Raw genomic sequence first — 13,126 nt, 5'->3', positions numbered from 1 at the left:
ATTTAAATTTATCACCGACCAGGCTTGCGGGATCTTAATTAAGAAGCACCAAGAGATGCTGTGGGCTGGTAGAGCTCCCAACGGACACGTGTATGTATGGATTTACATATATGTGTTATACATATGGACATACATGTATGTGTTATACATATGGACACACGTATGCGTTATGCATGTGGACATACATACATGTGTTATGCATACGGACGTACATATGTGTTAGCACCGGGAAATTTAAGTTCAGGGCTGCCCAAAGCAGGGGCAGCCAGGAGCCCCCTCAGGCCCCAACATGGCGGCGGCTCCCTGCCGCCTCAGAGCGCCCCCCTCCCCCACGCGCCCCCTCCCCCACCGGCCGCCGCGGGGGGCGTGGCCTGCGGGCGGGGGGCGTGGCCTGCGGGCGGGGGGCGTGTCCCGGGCCGTTCCCTGACGTCGTGCTCAGACAATGGGCCGAGCCGGCCCCTCGGCACCGGAAGCGGATGGTCCCGCTCCCCTCACGCATTCCTCCGCGGCGGAAGCGGCGGCGGCCCGCTCCCTCCCTCCCCCTCTCCCCGCTCCGCTCCCCGCAGCCGGCGGCGGGCCGGGCGCTCCCCTCCCCCTCTCGCCCCGCCCGGGAGGCGGCCGAGCCCCGGGCGCTGAGGGGCGGGCGCGGCGGAGGGACTACTTTTCCGCTCGGAAGCCGCCGCTCCCCTCCTTCCGGGTGGGAGCGCCGATGCCCAACGCGTAACTTCCGGCGGGCTGGAAGGCGACCGAGAGGGGCTGCGGCGGGGGGAGGCGGCCCCGGGGGACGGGGCCACGACGCCGTCGCCGCCGCGCGGCAGGAGCCGCCCCCCCGCCCCGCCTCTCCTGCCCCGCCGCCCGGGGATGCGCCCCGGCCCGCTGCCCAGCCCCTGAGGGCCGCCCCCCGCCGCCCCCCGGCCCCATCCCCAGTCAGCGGCGCCTTCCTCTGCCCCCCCAGCCCTCAGCGGCCATGTCGGGGCCCGGCGGCGGGTCGCGCTACGCCGCCGAGTTCGTGCCCCCCCCCGAGTGCCCCGTGTTCGAGCCCAGCTGGGAGGAGTTCAGCGACCCCCTCGGCTTCATCGGCCGCATCCGCGGCCTGGCCGAGAAAACCGGCATCTGCAAGATCCGGCCCCCCAAGGTACCGCGGGGCAGGGCGGGGGGCGCCTCGGCCGCAGCCCGGGGCCGCTTGTGGGCCCCTCGGGCCGCTCCCCCTCGCGGGGCTTCGTGCGTCGCCTTCCGCAGGCCTCGGTGTCCCTGCCAAGGAGCCTGTGCGGTGCTTGGCCGCCCGGCTGCGTCCGTAGGTTGCTGTGGAGCAGGTGGGGCTGGAGGGCATGGCGGTGCCCGGGGCTCCGTGCTCTGTTCCCTTTAAAAGACAGAAAAGGCTGCAGCGGTGCTGGGGGAGAAAAGAGGCGTTTGCTCTGGGAGGAGCAGGAGGGTATTTCGTGTAAATGGGTCATTGTTTATAAACACAGGCTTCAAGCTGTTAATGGAAGTGCGGCCAGCCCGTTTATACGCAGGATTTGCATGTTTATGCTTGGTAGCGTAGAAGGTAGAAGCTTGATATCTCCACTGCCTCGACGCACAAACCATTATTTTATGGCGATTTGCCCTGCGAGCCAGTAAAGTGTTTAGGCAAGAACATCAGGCAATGCGGGAGAAGACGGTCAGAGCGCTTCATAATTGAAGCACGAATAACCCTTAAATATAGCCATAAAATAGGAGGTTGAAAACAGCGAAGGAGAGAGAAAAAGAATGCTGGAAGAAAGAGCCAAGAACAGCTGAGATATGGGGGCTGCTGATTAGATTTCATGATCCTTCCTCTCCTGCCTTCTCCGTGTTGCTGGAACCTGTTTAGTTGGTTTGATGACATGGTGAAAACTTGACCTCCAAGTCAAGTTTAGAAAGGGGCTGCCCCTTCTAAAATAAGCAGAATGGCTTAGGTTGAGAGGCCAAAAGAAACCGAGCCAGATGCTGTTCATTGAGGATAACTGGAACTTTCCTAGCTGCTGAACGCAGTCGTGCTTCTTCCCCGTGATTGCCTAGCCGTTTGCACTGCAGCGTTTCGCTGGGTGCGTGCGTCGGGTTGATTTGCGACCTGCAATAAGGACTACATCAGACACTGTTTACCATCCTCGCTGATTTGTTACTCTTTTCCATTATTTGAAGCTGTAAATGTTTTACAGTTGTACTTGTGGCCTTTATATTCTGCAGTAGCGCAAATAATACATACTTAGCGTGGCTTGTCCATCTGGATTGTTGTGTCCTTCCTCTTGTTGTATTTACTGCCCGGTGGGCTATCACTTTATTTTAAGCTTTCTTAAAAGGTACCAAAGAGCTGAATTATACTTGTTCTGATGTCATAGCGCGATTTTGAGAGATGGAGCTGGGAGGCACATGCGATTGAACCAACGACTGACGGTTCCGACAGGCATTATTTAAAATAGCATTTCTGTTAAAGCGTTGGACTCCTGGCTGGTAGTTATTATCTCTATTGAAATATGACCGGAGACAAACAGGAAAAAAGTTAGATGCCTAATAACATGCTTTATTTGGTGTTTGCTGCTGTTGGCAGTGAGAATTTTGCATTGTGCAGGAAATATAGAACTTTATTTCTTTTAAGTAAGTAAATGCCAACAAGCGACAGGATCTCTCTCATATGTGAGCTCAGTATGAGGTGGGACATACTGACGTGCTTTAAGTCTTATTTTCTTTTTTATTTTTAACTTTGTGAGGATCTCTTCCCGCAGTATTTTTGTAAGATGAAAGAACAATATTTTAAAAGGCTCGATAATGGCATAAAAGTAGAAAATGATATTACAAATTGTAGTGAAACTCATTTACTAGTAGGCGCTTGTTTATTCAAGTTATTGCTAGGGCTGATGTGCATTTTTTGGCGAAGTTTCTTGAAGCATTGAAACGTCCTTCTGTCTCTCTTTAGGACTGGCAGCCTCCATTTGCCTGTGAAGTACAAAGTTTTCGTTTCACTCCGCGAATTCAGCGCCTGAATGAACTGGAGGTGAGCTTTTCCACTGTTGATACAATTTTGTGTTTGCGCTGAAAGCTGTAGGTCTCTTTGCTCGAGATTTGCGTCTTGGCAGGTTTCTGGATGGAGAGACTTTAGAAACCCATAGACCACATCAATGTTTATACTTGGCAGTGGCAGACTTCATATAAAATAACTCTCCATGGCTTTGAGAAATGTCTGGTTTTTATTTTATTACCCAAAATAACCACAAGAGTCTTTCACATTCAACTGCAAATGTCTCGAGTGTCAATTACCATCTTGTGTAGTAAGAGCAGCCAGTGTCTCGCCTTCAGTGCTCCACAGGCAATGTTTTATTTATTTTTCTTAAAATATTTACTGCTGTTCTGAAGCCTCTGGTATATATTCAACCTTATATTCAACTATCGTGATAATGCCTCTTAAGCATTAAAATTAACTGCTTTGTTTTTATAGGTCTAGTTATGCTTGGTTAATTTTACGTTTCAGAAATGTACGGGAGCTTTTTTGAAAACAGCGTGAGTCTCGTTCTGTCCTGGTTTTCCTTTTCCCTGCAGCATTTCTCAAAGCCTTGCTCTGTTCATATACCAAAACGTCACGTATCATTTGGCTTGTAAATGGGTCTCCTTATGGAAAGTGATTTGAGTACTCCAAAAATACTCAAGGGAGGAGGTCCTTCTGCATGGTGAAGGCATACAGAAAAGCTGTTTCTAACCCCCCCTTACCCTCATAGGTTTTATTAATTGCTCTTATGTTGCTCCCTGGAATGCTGATCTTTTTTTTCTTTTTTTTCTTTTTTTTTTTTTTTTTTTACAAGTAGGCATTTTGGTTTTAGAATGAGAAATTGTTAGGTAGGAATTCAGCTTATAGGATCTTAAATGCAGAGTGCAAGAACATATGTAATTTTATGTTTATAAAGGTCTTTCATCTTACTAATATTTTTATTTCTACCTTTTTTACCTATGAAATACTTGACTTGCCAAGTTACACTTTGAAAATGAAAACACTATAAAAACTTACCATGTGTTTTCCCAGGACTGTAAGGTATCGTCATGCTTGTTTTGGGACATATGCATTTGTCTTATGTTATTGATTGCAGGCAATGACAAGAGTGAAGCTGGACTTCTTGGATCAGTTAGCAAAATTTTGGGAACTTCAAGGGTCCAATTTAAAAATCCCTGTGGTGGAGAGAAAAATACTGGATCTCTATGGTCTGAGCAAGGTGAGCAAGCAATTGCTGGATGTGGTCAGACAGACTTTGTTTTTCGTTCTAGGTTGAGAAGCCAAGTAACAGGGAGGGCTTGTTTTACAGCATTAATCTCAATATGGAGATTAAATCTCATTGCGGGGGGGGGGGAACATAGTGAAAGAAACTTCATAAATCGCAAGGTTGTGGCAGCTGCGTCAAGCATACTTACATCAGCTGTCTTCAGTTGGATTGTGTACAGCACGTATTTGCCTTGAACTTTAGTGCTTGAACATCCTGGTGTATGTCTGCCGTTTGCCTTTGTCCTCTTATGTATGGCAGAGCTGCAGGAGTTTGAGGTGGTCTCTGAGATGGTAGTGGTGTACTTGCATACAGTTCAGCTCCTGACTTAGCAATTCTGCAATGAATTGTAGTTGGTCCCTCCTGTCACCCAGTAGAGATTTTCCATGTGACGTAAATGTGCATCTTTGAGAGTTTATACTGTTAACTTCTGGAACAATTGTTTTAATCTGTTTCCAGTACAGTCTATGCTTAAGGCTGGCTAAAAAAATTTATATTGCTATAGTTATGTCTGATATGTTGTTTCTCCAGATTTGCACACAAATAAAAAGCCTTTGCTGGAGACGGCCATTGCCCTGGCAAAATATATGTACAGTTATAAACTTGCCTGCTAAAGAAGGACCGTTAATATAAATAGGCAGATTTCTTTAGCAAGGTGAGGAATTAAAATGTGGAAGTTCTAGCATTTCTATGCTAAAGCATCAGTTTCCATTCCCTTGTCAAGACTTCTTCCTCTTTGGTAAGTAGAAATGTAAAGATCCAAATAGGTGGTTAGAGCAGCTCAAAGCCCTTAACGTTTTTTTTTATGTGTTTCAGATTGTTGCCAGCAAAGGAGGCTTTGAAGTAGTCACTAAAGAGAAGAAATGGTCTAAAGTGGCAAGTCGGCTTGGCTACCTGCCAGGAAAAGGCACTGGGTCGTTACTAAAGTCTCATTATGAACGGATCCTGTACCCCTATGAGCTCTTCCAGTCTGGCGTCAGTCTTATGGTGAGACACTTCTTTTCCAGAATGTAAAGATGGGATCCAAACTGCCCCTAGAATGCTGCTTGTTACTGCACATGAAAGGAGAACGTGGTCTGCGTTTTTAGAAGCTGCAGCTACGTAGACAGACATACAGCCGCCCTCATGCTTACTTGTGACAGAATAGTGCTAGAAGTTGGAACGTGACCTCGTGTGGTTATTTGCTGGTTGCGATTTCTTTTTAAGACTGAAGCCAGCCCCACTGAGAAGGAAAATCGGGCAGAAGATGATGACTGATTGGAAAGCTGTCTTTACCTCTCTTGATAAGCTGGTGGCTGAGATTCAAAAAATCATAGAATGGTTTGGGTTGGAAGGGACTTAAAGACCGTCCAGTCACACCCCCTCCGCCATGGGGCACCTCACACTAGACCAGGTTGCCCAAAGCTGTGTCCAGCCTGGCCTTGAACACTTCCAGGGATGAGGCAGCCACAGCTTCTCTGGGCAGCCTGTTCCAGTGCCTCACCAACTTTACTATAAAGAATTTCTTCCTTCTCTTTAAATCTCCCCGGTTTTAGTTTAAAATCATTACACCTTGTCCTTAGTATGACACTCCCCGATAGTCTTACCATCTTTCTTGTAGGCCGCTTTAAGTACTGGAAGTCCACCTCCCTGGAGCCTAGTCTTCCCTGGGCTAAGCAAACCGCAACTTTTTCAGCCTTTCTTCATAAAAGAAGGGTGTCTGGAATAATTGCCCATTGTGTGATGTGATTTCACAGATTGGCCTGTTTCTTAGCAAAGAGAATTGGTTCACAGACAGTGGAATGATCAGCACTGCCTGCTCAATCAACCTGGTGTCCTTTTGTGATCTGATCCCCTAGGGCATCCAAAAGCCAAACTTGGACCTTAAGGAAAAAGTCGAGGCTGAGGACCTCAGCTCGGATGCCCAGGCTTCCCCAAAGCAAGGCTCAAGAATGAACGTCGTGCTGAAGAGAACCAGGCGTGTCAAGTCCCAGGTACCCATGTTGCTTGGCTCTTACAGACAGAATGCTTATTCCTTGCACTAGCAAAGCAGCGCTGGAAGTGCATCAACAGGTTGTCTGCCTGTGGGAGCCTGCTCAAAAGTGCCGTGAGGAAGCAGTCTTCACTTAATAAAAATCCAGCGGAAGATGTGTCTCTGAAGCTTGGTTTACTTGTGGTAGATGTGGTGTTTATGGAAAAACATCTAAAAGATGCTTTTTGTTTAGTTACAAGTAGCCTATGTACCTTGGTAGTGCGCGTGCAAATGAAGCAGATAAAAAGCTATTTGTGAAATTATGTTGAAGCTTATGCTTGCACAAAGTTTGACACTTTTTTATTGTTTTCTTAATATGTCCTTTAGCTACCTGACTGTAATTGTGTGTATGTAAGTCTTTGTGGAAATTAACAATGTGATACTTGGGACTAACCATTTTTTTGAAGAAATGAGACGGGTGGGAGGGTGGATGTTCAATGATGGCATGCAAATTCCACAGGCTTTCTACTGAGAGTTGGTTTCTCTTCATCTGCATTAGCAGTATTACAGGAACATCTGTTAATCCACTAGGTGATAACAAATCCTGGGAGTACCCCCCTGTGTCTCAATTCTGATGGAATGACTGCCACTTTAAATGCTACATCTCTGGAAGCAGTCTTGGAGGCTTATCCTGACAGCTCCATTCCTTCTATTGCACTATTTAGGGCAGGCCTTCACCTTTTCACAAAGACTGCTGTTGCAGGCAGCATCCTAAGCTTTTTCAGATCAGCTCTAGTGGCTCCCTGCTGGCTAGCTGGTGGAACATGGGTGAAAGGTAGATTTATATGTAACATTCTTAGTACTTGCTTCATGCTGTTCTAGACTTGGTTTAAATACCATGATGTTTTGTCAAATGCTGTTTTTACAAATTTATTTTTTCTTGTTACTGAGATTTTTGAGTGTCTTTAACTTTCATGTTTTTCTCTGACATCATGACTGACTCAGCCTAAATTGTCCCTTTTAGCCTGTTCCCTCTACTAACCGACACTGACTCAACGTTATTTATTGCAAACATAAAACAGTGCATCACACAAGCAGTCCCAGGCTGTGATCTTACCAGATCTCTCCAATCATGTATTGTTAGCGAGCTGTCCAGAAAAACAGAATGGTGCAGGAGCTGCAGCAGCCATTCATTAAGTGGAATTTGGCTTTGGATTTGACCCAATCTTCTAGCATAATACCATGTAGGAGGAAAGAGGTCACACTGGCATAAAAGCATTATGATGTTATTAACGTCCCATGGGATCTTTTCTCCTGCTGAATTTAGTATAATAATGATACCTCTCATTTCTCATTGGAAAAATCTTTCTGGGGTGATCCTGGTACAGCATAGCTACTTCATTTCACTTAAAGGTGCTGCGTTTCAGAAGTGAGAGAGGATTTTTACTTGGATGATCTGCAAAAAGTCAGCATAGATATATATATATATATATGTATTTAAATGCCTTTTAAAAGGCCATCAGCCACATTATCATTTAAGCATTACAGTTACTAAAATAGGTAGAATGAGTTCTTAAGTACAGGAAAAACTCAACCTACTCACGTAGCTTCGAACACAATCAAGAAATACTTCTTTGGCTATGTACAAATATGTAAAATCAACTCTGGAACTGTATTTAGAAATAGAAATTTGTCCTCAGTAGCCACAAATGGTAGAGGCGTAGATATCTGGGGAACGCTTAGAAACTGTTCGAGATTTCAGTGTAACTCTCTATAGACAGTGCTCTGTATGTTGTTTGAAGTGCATACCTGGAATTTTACCAGAGATTATTTAAGTATTCTTCAGGGCACAGACTAAAAACAATGTTTAAAAAAACAAAACAAAACAACAACCTGCTAAATAAATGCCATTTTATTCTAGCTTGGGAATCTTAGCAATTGTGTAATATGCTGGGTAGTCCAATGCCTGGGTGGGTAGTGGTCATGGCTGACTACACTGAACACTGCATCTCAGAAGACTTTCCAAGATCTAACAGTATTTTCCAAAGATGCTCTGCATCTTTTTGCACATGAATTGGAAAAGAGTAAGAAGGCATAATCATAGAATCATAGAATATCCCAAGTTGGAAGGGACCCGTAATGATCATCGAATCCAACTCCTGGCACCACACAGGTCTACCCAAAATTTTAGACCATGTGACTAAGTGCACAGTCCAAACACTTCCTAAACTCCAACAGGCTTGGTGCAGTGACTACTTCACTGGGGAACCTGTTCCAGTATGTGACCACCCTCTCAGTGAAGAACCTCTTCCTGATGTCTAGACTAAATCTCCTCTGCCTCAGCTTGACACCATTCCTGTGGGTCCTGTCACTATATAAATATCACTTTAATAATAATAATCGCTTTAATAATAATATCACTTTATATTACTATAAAGGTAGTAATTGGAGATTACTTGAATAAACAGAGATCTTCAGTAGTAGGAGATGACAGATTTTAGAAAACCACATTTTTTATCTTTTTAAAGTAAAAAATGAAAGAAAATAGGGAATGACAATTCTCCTTTGTGAAAGAAGGAGTTTTATTTCCAAAAAGAAAGAGGACAATTTAGTTATGAGACATTCTGTTCAAAAATAAATGGAACGCTTCATTCTCTTTCTTCTGAAGAAAGCTATTAAATAAAATGTGGAGAAGGGCAACTGAAATACTTACGAAAGGCTTGTAAAGATACAAACAACAAAAACAAAAAGGATGATTCAGATTGGGAAAGTGGAATATCCTTAAAGATAAGTTAAATATAAGGGAATCTTATGGGGAAAAAATCTGCACAAGTTATCCTTTAGGATGTATTTTAACTGACAAGGGATTTATCTAATGAGGTTACATCATGATGAGTTCTGGTAAGGAAATGCTGTGCTGGAAGAAAAAGATAATTAAGTGCTGTCTGGTCAAAGATGATCAATTTTGATAAATAATAAGGATATTAATATCCAAGCAAGCTTGGGAAAAACTAAAAACAATTGTGGATGGTTTTAGAATAACAATAAAGTGAAATTTCTTTTTTTTTTAATTTGAGAGATTTATCTGATGGCAATAATTTAGTAAAACAAAAGAACTCTGGGAGATGCTGACAAATGGGGAAAGCACACAAATATTTGAATTCTTGTTTGCAGCTCTTCTCGTCATGTTACATGATTTGCCCTTATACAAGAAAAGCCTTTGGGTAGTGTTTCTGTTGAGAAAGTAAAAGAAAGTTATCTTCATCAAGCATCCTTCAGGAAGAAGAATTTAAATTTAATCAAGTTAATTTTGCTTTTCGTTGTACAAAAAAACTAATGCAAGAACATGAAGTTTTGTACTATTAATAGTGAAAAGATGGCAAGGAATGCAGGATATCTCTTTTCATGTATTCACAGTTTTGAGTTGGGTGTTTCTATGCTATCGTGAAGGATACCACGGAAAGACTCCTCATTAAGCCTTGTGAATGCTTTTGGTTTTCACAACTTACGCTATCAATAGCCTTGCAGTATTTGTAAGGTTATACAGGAATCTGTTTTTTTTTTTAAATCTGCTTACATTTTAATATATAATCTTTTTTTTTTTTTTTAACAGTATAGCTTTTTTTTTGGCCTGAGCATGGAAAAGTAAGTGGATTATATCCACTTAGTTTTAGTGGAATCGAAATAAATACGGGCAATGGTGTTATGAAAATCTTATTTAGGCAACACATTTTTAATCAATGCTATAAAACTAAAGAGGATGGTTGTACATTAGTGATTTACTTTTAGTAAATATGATAGTCGAATTATTTTTTGGGCATCATTGAGAAACTTACTTTAGGTCACAACAGCAGGAGGGAAATTTTGGAGAGCATTAATAAATGTTGCTGAAGTGATGGAAAATCATACTGTGATGAGATCTGTGATGTGGGTTGATTCGGTCAAGTTCTATTCATTGAGAAAACGGACAAAATATGAACAAATTTCAAATGGGACCTGTGAAGTCTCTAGGTTGTAGGCTTTTCCATACAGCAAAAATAAGTCCGTGTTTACTCATGACTTGTTAGCCAAATATTGAAGAGTTTATGACGTAAAATTTGCTAGTTGGGGTGCAATCTCAGAGTGGACTTAACAAACAAATAATAAAAAAAATATATAAATCTAAACGGAAATTAATAGCAATGTTGAATTCATAAATATTCAAAAGTAGAATATTAGTGATAATCACTTAGGAAAGATTGAACACGCAATTCAGTGGGAACAGGGCCTCTAAATATCGCTAAAATTCCCCTGGGTAATAACGACTAGGAGAAGAGATTTCTTTCCCTGTGTTCTGGCAACAGAAAAAAGCAACTGATTAAATGGAAATGGATCTACGTCGAGCTTTGCTAAAAGTACATTTGAATTTCTTATTTTAAGCACTTTCTGGGAGAGGTCTTTTTGGTTGTTTTGATTGAAAACTGTGAATGTTTGTCTCCCCAGGGGAGCTTATTTCATATGGGACAAATCAGGTCTTAATTCTGTGGAGAATAACAGACAAAATAACATGAGTAAGCTATGTGAAGATAGCCACTTCAGAACTAGACACCGGTCTTCTAAATTGATAGTCTTGCTGAGATCTTTTAGGATCAGTTAATTTCAGGAGGAAGATTGTGAATGGTGACAATTTAGTGGCCTTTATCAGTGTTAGAAAGGGTTTTCAACATGAAAGGCGACAACGTAAATGCAAATACCAAGGTGATTGCATTGTAGATAAAATCAGAAAATTGAGGTTCTTTGTGCTGCTAGGTTAGCAGATGTGATGTGGGAGAATGAGATTGATTGTTAATGGGGGACAGGAAGAAGTTCGCTTGAACGGAATGCTTCAGGAAGCAATGGGACTGCAGGTCTGTGGAGGTGTGTCATCTAGCTTAACAGGTCTTTTCATCTCTGATTTTGAGGTTGCAAAGGTACGAGTTGCTGTGATCTCAGTTATAGCTTGCCATCATGAGTAAACCCAGGAAATAGATTGGAACTCAGTGCCATTTGTCTATTCAAGGAAGTATATAAAAGCCCTTGTTGAAACATGATTTGTGTTCCCTTCAAAGCACTTCATGGTATCATGGTAGTTTTGGAAAATAATGCTGTGGCATTCTTAATTATTTTTTTGATAAATGTCAGACGTAGTTCTTTTGTTTGCTGTATAGATGACTTTCTGTGGTTAGCCTGATGCTAAGTGGGAAATCATTTGGAAAGTAGGGATAAAAATGCTGTCTTTTACTCCATTTGCATTCACTTGTTGGCTTTAGGAAAAGAAAATCATGTCTTTTCATGCCTCTGTTGCCTTTTGTTTGAAAAGCTGATGTTGGGTATTATGAGATTGAAAAATAAGCAAATGACGAGGAGAGCTGGAGGAGAAGTATTGTTAGTTTGTGCTGATGTGGTCGTATTTTTATTTTTAGGCAGAGGCAGGAGAGATGAGTAGAAATACTGAACTCAAGAAGCTGCAGATCTTTGGAGCTGGACCCAAGATGATGGGACTGGCGTTGGGAGCAAAGGATAAAGAGGGTAATTAAATATTGGGCTCATTGCTTTGTAAAGTAGTAAGGCTATTAAATCTTTCTGCATGTCTCCAGAGACAACATTAAGAAGTAAGCAAATCATTGTAACTGGAAAAAAAAGCCAAGTATTTTAGATTTTAATTCATGAGAAAGATTTACAGGGTGCTTCATGTAACTTGGCAAAGTTTCATCTCTTTATGTATTACATAGTAACCATAACAATTAAGCAGCTGTTGCATGAACTGAATGACTGAAAGGGAAAACAGGATTTGATGATTCTGAAACTGATCCCACCAGCTAAGTGCACAAATTATGAGTGTAATTCACTCTGTTTTGTGAGGCAATTGGGATGAACCGTGAGGGTAAGCAAAATACATTTTCCTAATCCCTGTTTATGTGGTTAGGTTACAGCAAGGCATTTTGTCTTTCTGTGGACCATCAGGTAGTTTCTGATATGAAAGGCAGGGCACCCAACTGGACACCTGTGGGGTTTTTTTGCAAGTTGTGTCATGTGATATTAATAACATTTAACTTTATTTTACTTAAAGATGAGGTGACACGAAGACGCAAGGGAACCAGATCAGAAGCATTTGGAATGCAGATGAGGCAACGCAAAGGAACTCTTTCTGTCAACTTTGTAAGTTTTGTTCTATTACTGTGGTTTCAGATAATAAAAAATTCCACGATTTACTGTTTTTTTTCCCCTGAAAATCCCTCACATACAAGTAAGTGGATGGACACTGCCACAGATGATACTGCTAGCGTGGGAAAAATGAACAATATTTTGGAAAATAATTTATGCGTAGGTTTTAATCTTCCAGACAGGAAGGGTGTTACAACATGAAGGTACTTGCTGATTACAGGTTTGAGGACTTCCTTTGCTGCGCACTTCTTGCATGTCTTCAGCAGCTTGATTTCAGATTGAGCTCCCCTTTGTGGAGCAATGATACAACTTATCTTCCATTAAATTCGTGTGATGCGCTCCAGTATTTCAGTATTTTGATATTAGCATTTTTAGCTGTTTTTATCTTGTCTTTGCTGTTTTGAGTTTAAACTAGTCATTATATGAGTTGGTGCAGGAAGAAATTAGGAGAGAACCCAAGGGGAAAAATGAAATGTTAAGCTCTCTGATGTTTGACCACGGAAAAGTAGTGTATTGCTGTTCTTAATATTTTTAGTAGCACATTACTTTTCAATTTTAGTGTAATAATTTCGCATGTGCACACAACAGTGAATGAAGACGTGCTTTTAATGTCTTTAGAGGTAGACTCATTCACTAAGAATTTAGCTGTTTTTTTTCTCAGCCCAAGAACACTTACAAAAGTTTATTTTAAGTTAGACCATGGAAGGCCAAGGCAGCCAAAAGCCTC

At 42.3% G+C, this 13,126-nt stretch overlaps 1 protein-coding gene across 2 annotated transcripts in view; it reads left to right on the top strand.

Annotated features, from left to right (window-relative positions):
• The first annotated feature begins 499 nt into the window (after positions 1 to 499).
• KDM5A (lysine demethylase 5A) overlaps positions 500 to 13,126 on the top strand; it is a 49,013-nt gene continuing 36,386 nt past the window's right edge. The window contains exons 1-7 of one of the 2 annotated variants that reach the window (XM_083819802.1): positions 500 to 1,135; positions 2,936 to 3,013; positions 4,098 to 4,220; positions 5,082 to 5,252; positions 6,104 to 6,238; positions 11,658 to 11,763; positions 12,305 to 12,393. In XM_083819802.1, the coding sequence (XP_083675928.1) occupies positions 968 to 1,135; positions 2,936 to 3,013; positions 4,098 to 4,220; positions 5,082 to 5,252; positions 6,104 to 6,238; positions 11,658 to 11,763; positions 12,305 to 12,393 (870 nt within the window). In that variant the 5' untranslated portion in view covers positions 500 to 967. The remainder of the gene's footprint in view (positions 1,136 to 2,935; positions 3,014 to 4,097; positions 4,221 to 5,081; positions 5,253 to 6,103; positions 6,239 to 11,657; positions 11,764 to 12,304; positions 12,394 to 13,126) is intronic. The other variant, XM_083819801.1, reaches the window with a different exon arrangement.

The sequence above is a fragment of the Anser anser genome (genome assembly GCF_964211835.1).
Source record: "Anser anser genome assembly, chromosome: 1".
NCBI classification, from domain to species: domain Eukaryota; kingdom Metazoa; phylum Chordata; class Aves; order Anseriformes; family Anatidae; genus Anser; species Anser anser.
The sequence above is the reverse complement of the archived record's forward strand: the minus strand, read 5'-3'. Positions and strand labels throughout refer to the sequence as shown.